At 39.5% G+C, this 18,713-nt stretch overlaps 1 protein-coding gene across 1 annotated transcript in view; it reads left to right on the forward strand.

Moving 5' to 3' along the window:
• TTN (titin) overlaps positions 1 to 18,713 on the forward strand; it is a 270,387-nt gene that overhangs the window by 35,644 nt on the left and 216,030 nt on the right. The window contains 11 exon segments of the mRNA XM_036023238.1: positions 1,564 to 1,824; positions 2,363 to 2,626; positions 2,719 to 2,979; positions 3,088 to 3,348; positions 3,760 to 4,020; positions 4,751 to 4,892; positions 4,980 to 5,145; positions 6,275 to 6,506; positions 8,068 to 8,352; positions 8,587 to 8,712; positions 13,259 to 13,447. Coding sequence (XP_035879131.1) covers positions 1,564 to 1,824; positions 2,363 to 2,626; positions 2,719 to 2,979; positions 3,088 to 3,348; positions 3,760 to 4,020; positions 4,751 to 4,892; positions 4,980 to 5,145; positions 6,275 to 6,506; positions 8,068 to 8,352; positions 8,587 to 8,712; positions 13,259 to 13,447 — 2,448 coding nt within the window.

Genomic DNA, 18,713 nt, shown 5'->3' on the forward strand with positions numbered 1-18,713 from the left:
CAGGAAGAAGCTAGAAGTCATTGTTAATTTGTTTGGTTCATCACAATTTAAGTGTTGAGGAGTTGGGATATTACATTGAGATTAATTTGTGCTGTCCATAGTATCTGATATATAATTTCCCCAGATATTTAACTATGAAAAAAACTTCAGAAATAAAATTTCAGATCCTGAACTTTGATATATTTAATACAAATTATATGTTTCTAAATGTTTTATAATTGCCTCCAGTATTCAGTATAGTAACATGCAGTGCAGGTTTGTGGCCTAGGGGCAGTGAGCTATACCTTATATATAGCCTAGGTGTGTGGGAGGCGGTACCACCTGGGTTTGTGTATGTGCGCTCTGTGATGTTCACACAACAGAATCACCTAAGGATATAGTTCTCAGATCTAATCCCCATCATTAAGTGATGCATGACTATATTGTATAATTGAAATTTGCTTAGAGTAAAAGTTGTGTTCTTACCAAAAAAAGAAAAAGTAAATATATGAGGCAATAGGTGTGTTAATTAACTCAATTGTGAGAGTCCTTTTAAAATGTATACATATATATCAAATCATCATGTTGTATACTTTAAATATATTACAATTTTCTCAATTTTGCCTCAGTAAAGCTGAAAACAAGAATAAGAAGAAAATAATTAATTTTGAGTATTAAGGTTTTAGTACAATATTGTACAATATTGTACAATACAATATTTAGTACAATTTTGAGTATTAAGGTTTTAGAACAATATTGTACAATATTGTACAATACAATATTTAGTACAATATTAATATAATTTAAATAATTATAATAAATCAATATTTTAAAAATAAATACAGTTTGTATTTACTTTTAAATGTGTGGACACAAAAAACTCTGAGCCCTTATAGGATTTCACTCAATATTTTTAAACTACTTACCATAGCCAGACATTGCTAGGAACTGGGAACACAGAAATGAATAAGGTGTGACGTTTTTCTCGAGGAGTTTACAACTTAGAGAGGGACAGATACATCAGCAACTAACTTGCTGAAGGAGTAATTATGTCTGCCAGTGGGTGATGGCACTGGGGCAATGGGAGAAAATGTCATAGGGGAGATGGCATTTGTCAAAACAGTGCTTTTTAGTATAGAGGAACCCCAAATCTTCTGGAAACATCGATAACTTGGACATTTTGTTTAGCAATTTTTTTCCAGTCAAATATCAGATCTATTCCCAGGAAATAATCCTTGAGAAGACTAAGCAGAATGCTTCTGAGGAGGCAGGAATTGCCACAGAGGCCCTCCATGTGGTGTACTGCCCATATGGTTCTCGGAATTCCATATTAACCTGGCAGTTGCTTTTCCTTTGCAAAACTTCCCTGATTCCAGTATTTTCCCTGATTATCAGTCACGCATCCTTACAATAGGGGTTTCTGTGATACCTTTTTAATATGGGTTAAAACAGTTTTATTAGGCACTTCATGATATTCAAATTCATGTTTCAAAATTTGAAGTTTTAAATTTGATGAATCCAAAGAACTTTTTATTGTACAAATATTTTTAAAAGACTCACATTTGTACTTCTCATGTTCCAAAGGCGGAGCCATCTCCAGGCCACTCACAGATCAGACTGTAGCTGAATCTCAGGCTGCAGTGTTTGAATGTGAAGTCGCCAACCCCGATGCTGAAGGTGAATGGTTGAAGGATGGCAAACACTTACCGCGAAGTAACAACATCAAAATTGAATCTGATGGCCACAAAAGGAGACTTATCATTGCTGCCAGCAGATTAGATGACATAGGAGAATACACCTACAAAGTGGCCACCTCTACAACATCTGCTAAACTCAAAGTTGAAGGTCAGTGATATATAGCAGATTTATCCACTTCAAATCACGGTACATTCTCGACAGTTACCGTTTTCAAAGTCAAATAGTATAACCATTTGAATGCCATAAGTCTTTATTCCATAAAATCATTATAAACACTCTAAGCTTTCTTTCAGAGCCATATACCACAAGGTACAAAACTGTTTATAGGATGTGTTTATATAAAGAAGCATTTCTTAGGCTCCAGCTCTGGGGAACAGCTAAATTAAATGTTCTCATTCTCCATTCCTCTTTCACTCTTCTCCAATCAATCTATTAAGCTATTAGTACATGGCTCAGATAATTTTCTCCCATTCAAGTATAGAAAAACCATTGCACAATGCACATTTCAAACTGGATCCTGGGTTTTCCTATATAACCTTAAGATGTCTTTTAAAACTGCCATGCCACGTAACTATTTTTGATAAGCATTCATGTACAAGATGACCAGGTAATGATCTTGTTTAGGACTTCTTTTAGTTGATTATATCATCCTTATTTTCTAAACCAATCATAAATTTATCTTCAGCTGTCAAAATTAAGAAGACTCTGAAGAACCTCACAGTGACAGAGACGCAGGACGCTGTCTTCACTGTGGAGCTAACACACCCTGATGTGAAAGGTGTCGAGTGGATCAAAAACGGGGTTGTGCTGAAATCCAATGACAAGTACGACATCTCAGTCAAAGGAACCGTTTACTCTCTGAGAATTAAAAACTGCGCCCTTGCAGATGAGTCTGTTTATGGCTTCAAGCTCGGAAGGCTAGGAGCCAGTGCCAGGCTGCACGTTGAGAGTAAGTTGACTTAGAACCACTTTACAAGTTGCCAATTCATGGTTCCTAGCAAGCTAACCATTTCACTGACTCACTTCAACTTTCCTTGTTAGCTGTCAAGATCATTAAAAAGCCAAAAGACGTGACCGCCTTGGAAAACGCCACTGTTGCCTTTGAAGTCAGTGTTTCCCATGACACGGTTCCTGTAAAATGGTTCCACAAGAATGTGGAGATCAAGCCGAGTGACAAACACAGACTGGTCTCAGAAAGGAAGGTGCACAAACTGATGCTGCAGCACATTGCCCCCTCGGACGCTGGCGAGTACACAGCTATGGTGGGACAACTGGAATGCAAGGCCAAACTCTTTGTGGAGAGTAAGTATTAGGCAGCACCTCCCTGGAGTTCCCTGGTTGATTACCATGTGTTCACTTGTTTGTTCACTTTTTAAAAAACATGTATTAACTGAGGTACTTTTTCCCAAGCACTACATATTACAAAAACCATGAAAAGCATCGAGGTGCCTGAGACCAAAACAGCCTCCTTTGAGTGCGAGGTGTCCCACTTCAATGTCCCTTCCATGTGGCTGAAGAACGGTGTGGAGATTGAGATGAGCGAAAAGTTCAAGATCGTCGTGCAGGGAAAACTCCACCAGCTGATCATCATGAACACCAGCACAGAGGACGCGGCAGAATACACATTTGTCTGTGGCAATGACCAAGTCAGCGCCACCCTGAAAGTGACCCGTAAGTTAAAAAAAAATCATATCCAGTAGATTCGTTGTTATTCCATATGCTACATGTTCCTTTCTTGACCATTTAGTCCACTGAAAATTCCTTAATTGAAAGGTCTACTGAGACTTCACACTGAGTTAGGCACAAGTATCTCCACTTAAGTAAGATTTTCCAATAAAAGTGCCATTGAAGGCTGCCTATAAAGATGCTCCAGTGTCTGTTGCTTGCGATTTCTGTTTCTCTGTTACTTGGCATTGTCCTGGAGAGAGAAGGGTACCTGGAAGGTATCATTCCTCATATCTCTTAACTGTAATCACCTTAACAGAGATACTAAATACCTTCCAGGTTTTCATTCTGCACCTGTTATGACCCACGTCATATTGACACAAGTGTCCTTGGGTGTCTTTCCTTCTCCTTTTGCAGCAATCATGATTACGTCCATGCTGAAGGACATCAATGCTGAAGAAAAAGACACCATTACCTTTGAGGTGACAGTGAACCATGAAGGCATCTCTTACAAATGGTTGAAGAATGGTGTGGAGATCAAATCAACTGATAGGTGCCAGATGAGAACCAAAAAGCTCACACACTCACTGAACATCAGGAATGTTCACTTTGGAGATGCTGCCGAGTACACCTTTGTGGCTGGAAAAGCTACATCGACAGCCACCCTTTATGTAGAAGGTACGCTTCATGAATGTCATGTCCATAAAAATAATGTCAAACACACCACATAAAATGTTAATTTGAACATAAATTGATGAATGGATAAATAAAAGGTGCTATATCCCTGCTGTGGAATATTACTGGAAAATAAAAAGGAAGTGCTGATCCATGCTATATATAGCATGGGGGAACCCTGAAAACTTTATGCCGGGTAGAAAACTCAGTCACTCGTCCTGACCAGTGTGGCTCCGTTGGTTGGGTGATGTCCCTCAAAGCTAATGGTTGCTGGATTGATTCCTGGTCAGTGCACATGCCTGGGTTGTGGGTTCACGGATTCAGTCCCCAGCTGGGACACATGCGAGAGACATTGATGTTTCTCTCACTCTCCCTCCCTTCCTCTCTCTCTAAAAATACATAAATCAAATCTTTTAAAAAAGGAAAAGCCAATCACAAAGGATTACATTTTGTCTGATTCCATTTATATGAAATCCTCATAATACACACATCTATACAGACATAAGTTGGCATAAGACTGAGGAGAAAAATGAGAGGGATGTGGGGGTGATAAATAAGGGGTTCACAGATTCTTTCTAGGGTAACAAGAATGTCCTAAAATCAATTGTGGTGATGGTTGCACAACTCTGGATATACTAAAAGCCACTGAGTTGTATACTTAAATGGGTGGATTTTATAGTATGTGAAGTATATCTTTAAGAAAAAGATGAATTTTTTACATTCTCTTTTCCAGCTCGCCATATTGAATTCAGGAAACACATTAAGGACATCAAGGTTCTGGAGAAGAAGCGAGCTGTGTTTGAATGCGAAGTTTCTGAGCCCGACATCACTGTGCAGTGGATGAAGGACGGCCAAGAGCTGCAGATCGAGGACAGGTCGGTTTTTCTGTTTGCCACATTCCAGGAACCCCCAGTTTGCTTGGAGCTATCACACAGTAACTTCAATTTCCACTTCACCCATAGAATAAAGATACAGAAGGAGAAATACGTCCACCGCCTTCTGATTCCATCCACTCGGATGTCTGATGCCGGGCAGTACACAGTGGTGGCCGGAGGCAACTTGTCCACTGCTAACCTCTTTGTAGAGGGCAGAGATGTTCGCATCCGAAGTATTAAAAAGGAGGTCCAGGTATTGTATATATGCCAAAGTTTTGGGAAAATCATCAATAGTCCATAATTTATAATTTATATTTTAATTATTAACTTTTAAATTGTCTAACCACAGTCTTCTAAAGAATTAAGTCAACTGACCCTCACTGGCTTAGATTCTCAGGCTGACATGAATTTTGTCACAGTCTCCCCTCGCTTAGGGAATAAGTGTGTCCTTAGCAGCTGTCAAAATTCTTTAATTGACACAGCTGTAGAAACTGCATCATCTAATGCAATGAATGGCTACTTGCCAAGCAGCAGCAACCAGAAAAAAATAAACTAAAATTTATATTGTGATGTTTACACATCAGCTAGAATTTACAGGAATTCTGAACAAGGTAGCATTTCCTTGGAAGCCACCTATGAGGGAGAGGCAGGTGTGTAGGGACTTGTGTGAGAACACTGAGGCTGGGGTCCAAGAGGAAGCCAATATGAACAAGTCTGGATTCCTAGCAAGGATGGTGATCAAACACCTTTGCCACCTGCTATGTGGAGAGTTTGTCCTCATGGGTGCCAGTCTTCCCGCATGATATAATAGAGGTAATGGGTAAAGAGAAGTATCACCTGCATTTATTCCATCAGATTGCTCGTCCAAGAAAAACCAGGCAGCAGGCCTCAGGCCATAATGGAAAAGCCTTAAGTGAGGGCTCAGACCCCCTAGATATGCCCTCTACCCTTTATTGTCTGATTCCGAACCTTGAGTTCCTCACTTTTAAAATGGTTCCTACCTCATTCCCAAGGTTACTGTTTATATCACATGAAATCAAATTGAATAGTAACTTAAAAGAGCTTTATAAGTAACAAAAAGGCTAGAGGTGTACAATGTCATTACTTCTGTTATTATTAATTAACAAGCAAACATTTAGGGGTAAAATCATTGCTTCTTTGAGCAACATCCTCAGTGCAGGTACAAGCATGGTTTCTCTAAACGAAGTTTGGGTACCATTTGCCCAAGGATGGGTGGGAAAAATAAAATGTGCTATCACCAATCAGGTAATTATATCATAATGTATAGGTTTTGCATGCTCTTCAAATGAGCGCTTTTAAGAACTGATTAACTGAAAGGAAACCAAGGCTTCAATTTTCTCTTTATGTTGGTTCATCAAAAGGTTATCGAGAAACAACGCGCCGTCGTTGAGTTTGAGGTCAATGAAGACGATGTAGATGCCCACTGGTATAAAGATGGCATTGAAATCAATTTCCAAATTCAAGAACGACACCAATACGTCGTAGAGAGAAGAATCCACCGAATGTTTATCTCTGAGACCAGGCTCAGTGATGCTGGTGAATACACCTTTGTGGCAGGAAGGAACAGGAGTTCTGTTACTCTCTATGTCAATGGTAGGTGGAGATTTGAACATATTTTGTGGCTCCTTCTGGAACAACTCTTCCCCTTGAAGTTACTAAAGTTCTGGGTAGTCTCTGGGTAATTTCTAAAGAACTTGTGGTACTTATGTGGTTACATCTATATTTATTTTCACATTATATCTGTGAAAAAGGGATGGCAGCTATTAAAGTGACTGTTAAGGTGTCATTTCCAAAAAGCACCTCATGGCTAGATTTTTATTTATTGATCAACACTGTTGAACATACACTGCATGTCAATTATAATATAGCCCAACTGGCTTTCTAGATATAGCATTCAACTCTTATAGATGTCTGCCCTTGGCACTAACTGCTTACATACCAACAGCACTGCTCAGCAGTAGGAGCATTTACAGCCTCCAGTCTGCAGTTCCTCAGAGAACCCAGAGATCCGCTTTGAGACCACGGAGGGCCTAGAGAGCAGCAGGCAATGTGGAAAGAGGTTCTCTCTGCCCCAAGCTCTAGGACCAGAGGCTCTTAATTTTAAGGGGGAATTCCACATGTTACCAAATCCTAAGATGAATGCCATTAAACCACGCACTTTGCTCATTAGAAGCCTTAAAGCTGAATTGGAGGCTTCCTAGACCTGAGACTAACCTATACACCTAGAGAGAATGGAACCTCCATCCCTCTCCTTCCTTACCTTGGGCCACATCTGCCTGAACAAATACCCGAGAGGCAAATGAAGGGACACAAGGAGTGATCTCAAGATTCACAAACTGAACCATATTGCCGAGATTCCCTTAGTCTCTAAGAGACCAAATGGCCATGGTATCCACTTATTATTATTTCTGTAGTAGTGGGGAGACTGAGGCACAGAGAAGGAAAATCCTTTTCTATGGCAGTCTCGGAAACCAGCCTCACAGAAGTCATTTTCTTCTGTTTCCAGGTTCCATGAATTACTCAGTTCCCCTTACTCATCCCAAAACTAAGAATATGTTTTCATTAGCATAACAGGAAAGCTGATTTTTAAAAAATCTACCTAATTACATTTAAGTGGATCTGAAATAACATCCATTCATTCTTTCATACTTACAGATACCCTTCCCTGGCCCCGGTATATAAAGAAATGACTATGACATATACACAAATATTTGCAAAACAAGCAAACCTGACTGCGATGAGCCACCTCACCACGTGATTTCCCCAAGTGACTTTTAAAAACAAATAGCATGTAGAAGCTGTTCTAGAGCCCTTTAGAGTACTGGTCATCACTGCACCCCCACGCAGACCCTGACAAGAAACAGGGGTCGTCATGTTCTGTTGAGAAACACATACAGCACCTTCTGCCCCCATGTGAAACATCCAAAATATCTTTCTAAAGCTATTCCCTCTACTTAAGTACAAAATTCCAAAGGCTTTTTCCCCCCTCTTAGCACAAAGAATGTCCTAATATTCTGAGGCAAGTCAAGATACCACAATTCCAAAGCTTTATTTTGAGCGGGTAACCACAGGGCAACAAATTAATGTAGAGTTTCATGGGCTGTCCTGGGTTCTTGCATTTTTTCACAAGCTATTTGTTTTCATTTACTCTCAGCTCCAGAACCGCCCCAAGTTCTGCAGGAGCTCCAGCCTATAACCGTGCAATCTGGCAAGCCTGCCCGCTTCTGTGCTGTGATATCTGGCCGGCCACAGCCCAAAATTTCCTGGTACAAGGAAGAGCAGCTGCTTTCCACTGGCTTCAAGTGCAAATTTCTCCACGATGGCCAAGAATATACGCTTCTGCTAATTGAAGCCTTCCCAGAGGATGCAGCTGTCTATACCTGTGAAGCCAAGAATGACTATGGCATTGCCACAACCTCAGCTTCACTCTCAGTGGAAGGTAGGAATGTCTTGCTACTTCTCAGCTTCTAATAAAACCTAAGAAACCAGATTTTTGCATTCTCCCAGTGTGTTTAAAAATACAATTTGGAGATCATAAAAGTAGACTGCTATACAACTTGGAAATTAAGACAGTGCTCCACTGTGAGATAAATTAAGATTAACTGGCATGCCCCATTCTGTGAGGGCTGGATGGTGAGTCAGTCACGATAAATCCTGTGGTCCCTTTCTTTAGTTCCGGAGGTTGTGTCTCCTGATCAGGAAATGCCAGTTTATCCTCCTGCCATCATCACCCCACTTCAAGATACTGTAACTTCTGAGGGACGGCCAGCTCGTTTCCAGTGCAGAGTTTCTGGAACAGGTAGGTTCATAAGCAACAGTATCATTGCTAATATTTACAAAGAAAGATGTAGGGGACAGGCTTTTACACCTTTTCTGTCGTCACAAACATCTCTCATGCATAATTGAAGGTTTAGTGAGACTCTTACAGAAGACTTACTTGAATTATTCAATTAAAAATTAGATCAGTGCTTTCCAATACTGGACTATTTTCAATACTGTACACCTAAATATGATTAAGGTGGTAAATTTTGCATATGTGTTATATTTTTACCACAATAAAAAAAGAGAATTAGATATTGTTTTTCAATGTTTTAAATTTCAAAACAATTTTATGTTTTCTTTCTGATCATCATTGAACTTTTGTTATCTCTTAAAATATAATAGAAACTACAATTATTACTAGATTAATTATAATAACACTTAGGAAAGATTCAAAAGAAAGGCATATTTATTTGTAAGACATTATTAAGTCTCTGGACAATGTTTGTGTGAAAGGGTGTATTACCTTGTAGTGGTCAAAAGTAGAGGTTTTATGGTCAGAGAGGCTGGATTTGAATCTTGGTTCCCCTGTGTGACCTTAGGCAAATATATGATTTTTCTGGTTCTCTTTCCCTTCTGAATAAAATGAAAATAATATTGCATCCAATCATAGAATGAACAGTTCATGGGGACAGGGATTCTGTCTCAGTATCTAGAACCTGGTGGCTAAAAACTGTAGCTAATAAGGGAAACTCCATAAGAACAGGTGGATCTTTGTCCTACAATAGCTCCGTACATAATAGATACTCAATAAGTAATTATTGATTGGGCAAATGAGCAATTGTTGAATGATTAATACCAGTCACTGAAGACTGATACCAAAATTACATTAGATAACCCAAGGCAGCACTTAGCACAGTACCCACCACCCATTAATCCCTCAGTCAGCTAGGCTCTTTCACTGGGGCATCTACCCAGATATTGCCAACCCCTCTCCCAACCCAGAAGTTTGACCTTCGTAGAATAAGACAAAATGGAGCCATTTCAAGACAATTATGATTGTAGGCTGACCTCGGAGAGGGGCAAAATAAATCAACTTCATCCAAAATGAAAATTACTCCCTTATTTACTTGGCTTTTGTATACTACCACAAGAGGAAAATTCTCTAAGCTTGGGCATCTCATAGCACTCCTAATAAGTCACATGGTTTTATTTATTATGCTCCTCCCATTAGTTTATGACCCAGTATTACATTGCCAAAAGCTATTTTCCTAAGCAAGTTAGCATTTCAGCTGGGCAGCTATGTCCTAATGATTTCCTTCTCTGGGGTGAAAATGCTAATCTAGAAACCAAATGGACTTGTTTGATTTTTATGAGCATAATTAAAGAATATAATGTATGCAAAGTACCTATAGGCATGGCTGGCAAGTGACTGGTGCCCACTACATTAATTTTATTATAGTCATAAACTTGAATTATATAAACATAAAATTCTGGTATTGTGTGACCTATGTGGACAAATACCATAGCCCTTGTCACTTCAAAGCATAGTGTGAGGGAAATACTGCCAATCAGAAATGAGGACTAATTTGATAATATTCTGTTAACACAATAGAGAAGAATACATTTTAATATCAAATTTGCTAAAGCCACACTAAATAATTTATCCATTCATTGAATTTTTAGAAGAAAATTTTCAAATAAATATACTTATGTATGGGTTGTTCAAAGTAGTAAACCATCTTAACAATATTTGTATGGTGCTTTTTACTTTATAAATCATATTATAGTTTTGCCTTTAAGGTGTTGCAAAAATGTATTTGAAGTCCTCTATCAGACTCCAATTGGAGTAGAAAAAGTAAGAGAAAAATATCTTTTCTGTATGATTGATATCTTTAAATGTTTGAATAGAGTTTATCAATTCATGAGATTGTTAACTCTCTACATGTAGTAATATTTACACACATATACAGGTCTTAGCACCTTCTTGAAAATATATTTTCTTTTTTGATCAAAATTTGGATTTTATTTATTTTTTGAAAACATTTTCTATATGAGAAAAATGTAATTTATTAAATAAAATGCCCTTTTAAAGATTTTATTTACTTATTTTTAAAGAGGGAAGGGAGGGAGAAAGAGGAAGAGAGAAACATCAGTGTGTGGTTGCTGGGGGCCTGAGGGCCATGGCCTGCAACCCAGGCATGTGCCCTGACTGGGAATCAAACCTTCGATGCTTTGGTTCACAGCCCGCACTCAATCCACTGAGCTACACCAGCCAGGGCTAAAATGCCCTTTTAAAAGCTTACTGTAGTATCATGTCCCCAGGACTGAAAATATTTATGCAACTCTGACCAGGTATTGCCTTAAGATATTTAGTGAAGCCCTTCCTTCTATAGATTGGAAAAAAAATATGGGGTTTCAGAAGCCTCAGTCCCATGTTTCTGGGAGCTCAAAACTTGCTGAAGCACGAAACACTGTCCCTAGCAATCTGGTGATATTTTCATGAGTAAAAATGTTGTCTATCAAAGGTCTCTGGTGCCACCTCCTGGTGGAAGAGCAATTTGGAAAAGTAGAATTTTAAAATTTGTGTTTGCTAGTGTTTATTCTACAGATGAGTCAGAACCACTGGGAGGCTTACAGAGTGACAGCTAGCTAAGTGAAACAATCAATAATTTTTGTAGCAATGATGGATGCCCATTTTCATTTAAGCATCTATGCAGTTTTATTCTACCAACAGTTGTGTTCTTGCTTTTGAGACATTCCCCTAGGTGCTAGGGATGCTGAGACCTGGCTCTTGCCTTCACAGAGCTCAACGTGAAGGCTGTAAGTGCTGCATCATCCCATGTACTCAGTACTCTGTGTCTGGGAGACAGTGAAAAAAGATGCAAGGACTGAGCATCGAAGAATCCATAGGGTCATTGAATACAATGGTGTTCCAGGCAGAGAACCACATTCACAAAGTCACTTCATGTGCTGGGAATGACACATGGTTTCAATACGGTGGGAAAGTGATGTAACAAGTGGGCAAGAACCCTAGGGCCAGATATGAAAGTGTTTGGTAGTCCCTGCTTAGGATTTTCGATTTTATCTTGTTTACATTGAGGAGTCACTGAAGGATTTCTAAGCCACGGGGCACTTGATCAGGTTTGCTTTTTAAAAACAATACTGGGATAGTTTGAGGAGGAATGGAGAGAGTGTGGGGAGAGACTGGAGGTGAGGGACCAGGGCAGAGGCTAGCACAGTAGGTTTGGAGAGTGTTGACAAGGCCCCACCAGAGGACTCAGGAGAAAAAGGGGGTAAAGTGTAGAATTCAGGAGGTAAAATGTACAAGATTAGGAACCAAATGCAACGGAATGGTGGGGAAGGAGCGGGGGCAGTGGGATGGCCTCCGAGGAGCCACAAGAGTCCAGGGACCAACACAGAGAGTGGCAGCCCAGCCAGAAGCACCTAGTCCATTGCCAAGGGAGGTCTCACCTTTTAACTCTTTTGCTGTTGGCAATTCATGCCAGTTCTACTGCTTCATTCAGTTCACCAGAGGAAGGGGTTGGAAGAATAAGCAGAGAACCTCAAAAGGCGCGAGCCAAACTCTTCATCTTTCCATTTCCATTGACAACTGAATAGTTATGGGATGATGTCATGGGGCCCTGTCTTTAGCATGTTATTTAAGGCCCTGCTGATCCCTTCCATGATGTGATGTTAGACATCCTTGCTATGGTGACTGGCTTGTGCTGGTGGTTTGTAAAGCCCTTTCAGAGATGTATGCATTTAATCCATGCACCAGTGTTGTGCAATGAATAGCCCATGAACTATTATGAGCTTGAGAGCTTGCAGTCCTTGCTCGTTGGAAATAAAAAACAGGACAGTTGGGTTTTTTTCTCCAGCACATTTTAGACTTTGTGGGATATTGATCTTTTCAGCTCTCTCTTTGGTTGGTCGTTCTGTGCACCAGAAGTGCAGCTTTTCTTCACTTCCGGTCTGGGGAGACAGCCATAACCCCAGATCAAGCTCTTCATGTTGACTGTTTCCCAGGACTGTCTCATTCTCCAGGGCACTGACTAGATCAGCGTCTTTTCCCTGCTTCTACAGCATGACATGCAAAGGTTATTACAAGAATATAACTGAAACCCTGGCTGGTATGGTGACGTGGATTGAGTGCCGGCCTGAGAACCAAAGGGTTGCTAGTTAGATTCCCAGTCAGGGCACACGCCTGGGTTGCAAGCCAGGTCCCCAGTTTGGGGGGCACCAGAAGCAACCACACATTGATGTTTTTCTCCCACTCTTTCTCCCTCACTTCCCCTCTCTCTAAAAGTAAATAAATAAATCTTTTTTAAAAAGAATATAAAATTGTAATTTTAAAAAAAATTACAACCAGTCTATAAGCTGATTTTTTCTAGAATTGTTTTTCCTTCTTAAAGATGAAAAGAAATCATTTAAGAGCACATGAGGCATGCCTAAAAGAAAAACATAATGTTATAAAGATAAATGTGAAATGTAGTCACCAGTATAATCAATACTGTGCTTGTAGGTAAATTTAAAAGAGCCACCTGTTTCTGTGATTTAAATATCATTATTCTTTTGTGGTACAGATCTAAAAGTGTCTTGGTACAGCAAAGACAAGAAAATCAAGCCATCTCGGTTCTTTAGAATGACTCAATTTGAAGACACTTACCAACTGGAAATTGCTGAAGCTTATCCAGAAGATGAAGGAATTTACACTTTTGTTGCTAATAATGCTGTAGGTCAAGTATCAAGCACAGCCAACTTGAGACTGGAAGGTAGAGTAAAACAACTTTAAGAACCACATTTCAATATAGATCTAATCTCACATCAGTAACAATCACTAAAGATTTCATGTAAATCATTCTTGGTCTTATTGTCTTTTAATGCAACTAATCGTTTTCATGTTACATGTCATGTTCTCACTTTTCATTTACTCCTTTTCATCATGAATCATATGCCATCATTTTTCTGTTTTGTTATTTTTTGGCCTGGCTTTGTTTCCATAACATTTTGTAATGCATTGCTGTCATCACCAGCTTTCCTGCTTCCTGATCAGCATGTATCAGAATGGGGAGATATGTACTTAAATAAATAGGCATATTTGTTTTCTCATTCAGTTAGGATAAAAATTTAAATGTTTTTAAATCTGAGAGTGTTACCATGCCCCCATTTTGTGGTCATAATTCTGACTCCGCAGCAGTGACAGTGGACGACTTCAGGTTTGTGCTGATGGAGCTCCAGCCAGCTGTGCTCCATCATTAAAAGAATGCCTGCGGGTTGGGGGGCCCAGCCCTGAGATGGTTTGGCATTTCTGTTGCTTGGGTCTCTTAAATTACGGTCAGACACTTCTTCACTGATGGGGGGAGGGCACCTTGATTCAAAACCAGAGAACAATCTCTTTTTTTACAGAGTATTTTTCCTGAGCTAATTTAATCTGTATTGTATGAAGTATATACAAATATATAAGGATTAGGGCAACTTTTGATTTTTTCCTTCAGTTGTAAACAAATTATAAAACCAGATGTTTTCGTAATAATTTAAAGGGGTTTGCAAAATAGAAAAGCTGCTTTTATAACCAGAGGGGAAAAATTAGAAACAGAAAACAAGAATACCTATGCTGAAGTGCATACTCCACTACTGTCTTCATGAACAATATAGTGAAGTTCTTTAGACTATTGGTGTCTCAGTTTGTTTGTCTGGAAAATGGAAGTGAACCTGTATGACGTTGAATCAATAGTGGCATACATTGACAAGGCATTAGGGTTGGACTGGGTGCTAGTCCAGTGCTGAAATTTGTGATAGATCTCCCCCCAGATGAATTCCAGTTTCAGCGCAGGGTACAACATTAAAAGTTGGCATGCTTCTTTTCAGGATGTAGCAAACTTGAAGAAGTTACATCAAACTCCCAATGGCATGTCTCTTCATCATTTTCATTTAAGAAGGAATCCCTTGGCCAAAAGCCCATCTTCATCCAGCCTCTATCAAGCCTCAGGGTGTACTGCGGGGAGACAGTCAGATTTCATGCAAGGGTTTCTGGCATTCCCAAGCCAGAAATCCAGTGGTTTCATAACCAGCAGCCAATTCTACCAACAAAAGATATAGTTTTCCATTTTGAGGAGTCCACAGGCATGGCTTTAATGCTTATAGTTGATGCTTACTCAGAGCATGCTGGGCAGTACTCTTGCAAAGCAGCCAATAGCGCTGGGGAAGCCACTTGTGCAGCTACACTCACAGTGACTCCAAAAGGTAAAGCCCATCTTGCTTCAAAGACTTGGATTTGCTGCCTACCTCCTACTCCCCGTTACTAACGAGAGTCTTGGCTGCTTGTCTCATTGCGTATGTGGTCAGTCCATAATATACTAATAAAATAACTCCCAACAAGTGCCCCCCTCCAGGTCTCTGTTATGGGATAATCTATGCATATACTTTAAATCTCACTATGTATTCTGTGCATTACATTAGTAATTATTTTGTTAGGTATCGACTCTGATTAATATTTTTACTTTTCTAAACAACATCTCATGCATCATTAATGACCCATTTGCTGTATATTCTTTATAATGTATAATGTGGAGGGAGGATGAATGTTACAGAGAGAGAGGCTGGCTCTATGTAATTGCAATGACAGCAGAAGAAAGAAGCCAGACACTCCACGGCATCTGCATGAGTCTTATCACACATTTATCACTGAGTTGCTGGGAATGAATTTTCTTTTGTGCGCTCCTGACATCTTAGGGCATACTGAGTCTGGCATGCTGCTCCCAAGTGACAATGATGTCTTTCATCTTCATCTTCCATGCCATTTTGTGTTACTAACCTAGCCAAGTGACAAAGCTTAGATCTTAATATTCTTTTTTTTCTTGTCACTTGATTATACAGTGCAAGCCCTAGCTAGGCAAAATTCTGGGAAAGATGTAAGAGAGTCCACCAAGCCCCAGACAGTGGCAGATTCCTCTTTCACAAAGCAGGAGAGCAAAGTATCCCAAAAAGAAATTAAGTCGTTTCAAGGATCATCATATGAATGTGAAGTGCAGGTTTTTGAAAGTATATCTCAAAGTTCCACCCACACAGCTGCATTCGTTGGAGGTGTAGGGTCGCGCCATCCTGCATCCCTTTCACAGCTTGCAGAAAGCACTGGATTATCTGAGAAATATGCTGAAGAGATGACGGACAAGGTGCCAAAGATTCTTCTGCATCTGCGGGACCTCTCTGTCAAGTGTGGTGACACTGCTCAGTTCCTATGTGTTTTAGAAGATGAGTCTTCTGTTGATGTAAGCTGGACTCATGAAGGTGTAAAGATAGAGGACTCTGAGAGAGTGAAGCAGTCACAAAATGGAAATACCTGGTTTCTCATCATACATAATGTTCAGCTGGTAGACCAAGGATTGTACAGCTGTACTGTACACAATGAGTATGGAAAGAAGACAACATCAGCAGTACTAAGCGTAGAAGGTGGATATTTGATTTTTACCTATGACTTACTCATTTCATCTTCATCGCTTTCTGCAGCTTTTCTGCCATGCAAATTGGATCAATGAATGAGTATTAATTAGAGTATTTCAAAATTAGTGATTTAATCTCAATGGCTTATGAAAGTCGGCCAAGTCATTGGCCAAACTTTTTAAGAACATTTAACTTTCCAGTCTAGACTTAGGAAGTATAACTTGCAAATCCAGGTTCAGGAAGTTAATGTTCACATGTACTGCCTTTCCTAATATTTATCAAATATGCCACCCAGGAAGGTTAAAGTGTTATAGCTTAAGTATATATTTAGTATTTATCATTGTGCTTGATGCTGTGCTAAATTTAAATGTAATTGTTTTAGTATTAGAAGTTCAAAAATTCTCATTTGCCCTTCATTTTTATCTGGAGGTTCTAGCTGTTTATAAGGAAGCCATGAAAATTAAAAATTGGGCACTTAAAGTAATAGGGCTCTGTCTGGACCAGATTAGTTGTCTATAGATATCCTCAGTAAGTCAGATGCTTTTATAGCTTCGGATCATTATTTTTGTTGTTATTGTACTTGATTCTCTCCTGTGTCTGGAAAGGCATGAAGAAATTTGTCTGGACAAAGGATAGTTTCCTCCTCTTATCCATGGATTTTCCTTTGGGATACTAATGAAACAAGAATATTATTCTCCATTTTCTGGAAGTCCATGCTGCATGTCTGCAGACAGAGCAGCTTCATTGGAAAGAAGCCAATAGAAGAAGCTCGGATGCCCCCAGGGTCTATTGAGAGCTGTGGCCTCAGGTTCTCACCTGATCTGACCATACCATGTTTGAGTCATTATACAGGAGCCGGGGGCAATAAATACAGTGCCTGTGCACAGTCATCTCTACCCCACACTTCGAAACTGGCTCATTAATTCACTTAATATAACTACAGTATTCACTCCCTAAAAGGAGGCTCTTTCTTAAGCTGACATTTTGTACTATAGCTATTGCTGGTTATAGTCCCAAAGCCTACAAGGCCTCTCAAGAACTGAGATCTAGTTGTGCAAATAAGATGGAAAATTCCACCATCCAGAGAGTTGACCTCAGCTGCTGGCTAGCACAGTAATCACAGGGTTACTGCTTATCTGGAGTTGATATATACAAGCCATGTAGGTGACAACTGTGACAGTTTCTGTAGCAATGCAATTGGGACTTAGCTATGCTGTGGAGGCGGGAGAAATTTGGATCTTTTGACTTATTTCCTAAAGAACCCAGTGCCACAGCACAGTGCTTGGAAGTCAACTTCCCAGAGGGGATTTAATTGAACATTTTTTGCCCCCAGAATTCTAGTTCCAATGAAATATTATTAGAGTGCTCTTGGAGCATGAATAGTTTTTTCTTGGGAAGTCCAGACTGCCTTATTTGATCTTAAGAGAGTTAAAACATAAGCCACTTTTAAGTGAAGAGTGAGGGATCAGACTCAGTTATCCAGTTACCTAACAGAAGGCCAGTTTTTACATGTTCCTCTTTTATTTTGGCCTCATAACTTTACACAGGCCACAGAGTCATCCATGAAGGTCCAATAAGAATGTAAAGCCCGTAAGTCAGTGTAAGCTGAGCTCTTATACGCACAGCAAGCATAGACATTTCCTCTATTAGTTTCAGAACTAACATGCTGCTTTTCTTCTCATCCTAATGATATTCCATCTTCTCTCAATTCAGCATGAGTTTTACTCTTACAGACACAGCTAATTTATTCCTTTCCCTGACTTTATTCTTACCTAGCAAAAGAATCGCAAACCAGAGCAGTTACAAAACTTACCCTGGGTTCAGACACTAAAAGTATTAAAACACTCAGAGAGTCACAGATTAAAACAACCCGTGAAGTAAAGAGAGAATCATCCAAGAAAATGTCAAGTTTGTCATTAACTTCATGCCAGAGACCACAAGGAACTGAGAGGCCAGGGAGTCCGGCACACTGGCCCAAGTCCACACAGACCGGGGGATGAGAGCGGCACTGGGCACTCGCCGTTCCGAAGAAGCCGCCTCAGAGATGACTATGTCTAAAGACTATACCTTTTCCTTGTGTAATAAAAGCAATTTTGAGTGGATGGCTCTTTGTTTTGCTTCTTAATATGTAATCGGACTTCGGGTAGTTTAATCTTTTAAAGATGGTTCCAATCAAAAGAGCATTACTAGCTGAAAATGCTTAATTCTGCAGGAGAAATTGAGAATAGCCATCAACCAAAGGTGGCATGTCAGAAAATGCATGTTCCTTCTAAATATGACTTCCTCTCTTAGAGAGTGTTCAGTCAATAAGACATTAAAAAAAAACAAATTTTCCTTTAACTTGTGAATTGCTTTTCTGAGTGCATGTAAAGGCATGGAGAATTATAGAACTAAATGTGGAAATTTCATAAAGAATAGAAAATAAAAATGTTTTGAAATCTTTCTGTCAACACTGTCATCTACTTTATCAGCTTATTGATTTGTTTGGCATGAATTTTTTTGCTGCACTTGGGGGATGTAGTTTTCTATTATAATAAAGAGAAAATTGTAATGTATGAATTGTAAATTGAGGGAGAAAGTATACAGAATTAATCATTA

Source organism: Phyllostomus discolor, chromosome 4, assembly GCF_004126475.2.
Source record: "Phyllostomus discolor isolate MPI-MPIP mPhyDis1 chromosome 4, mPhyDis1.pri.v3, whole genome shotgun sequence".
Classification (NCBI taxonomy): domain Eukaryota; kingdom Metazoa; phylum Chordata; class Mammalia; order Chiroptera; family Phyllostomidae; genus Phyllostomus; species Phyllostomus discolor.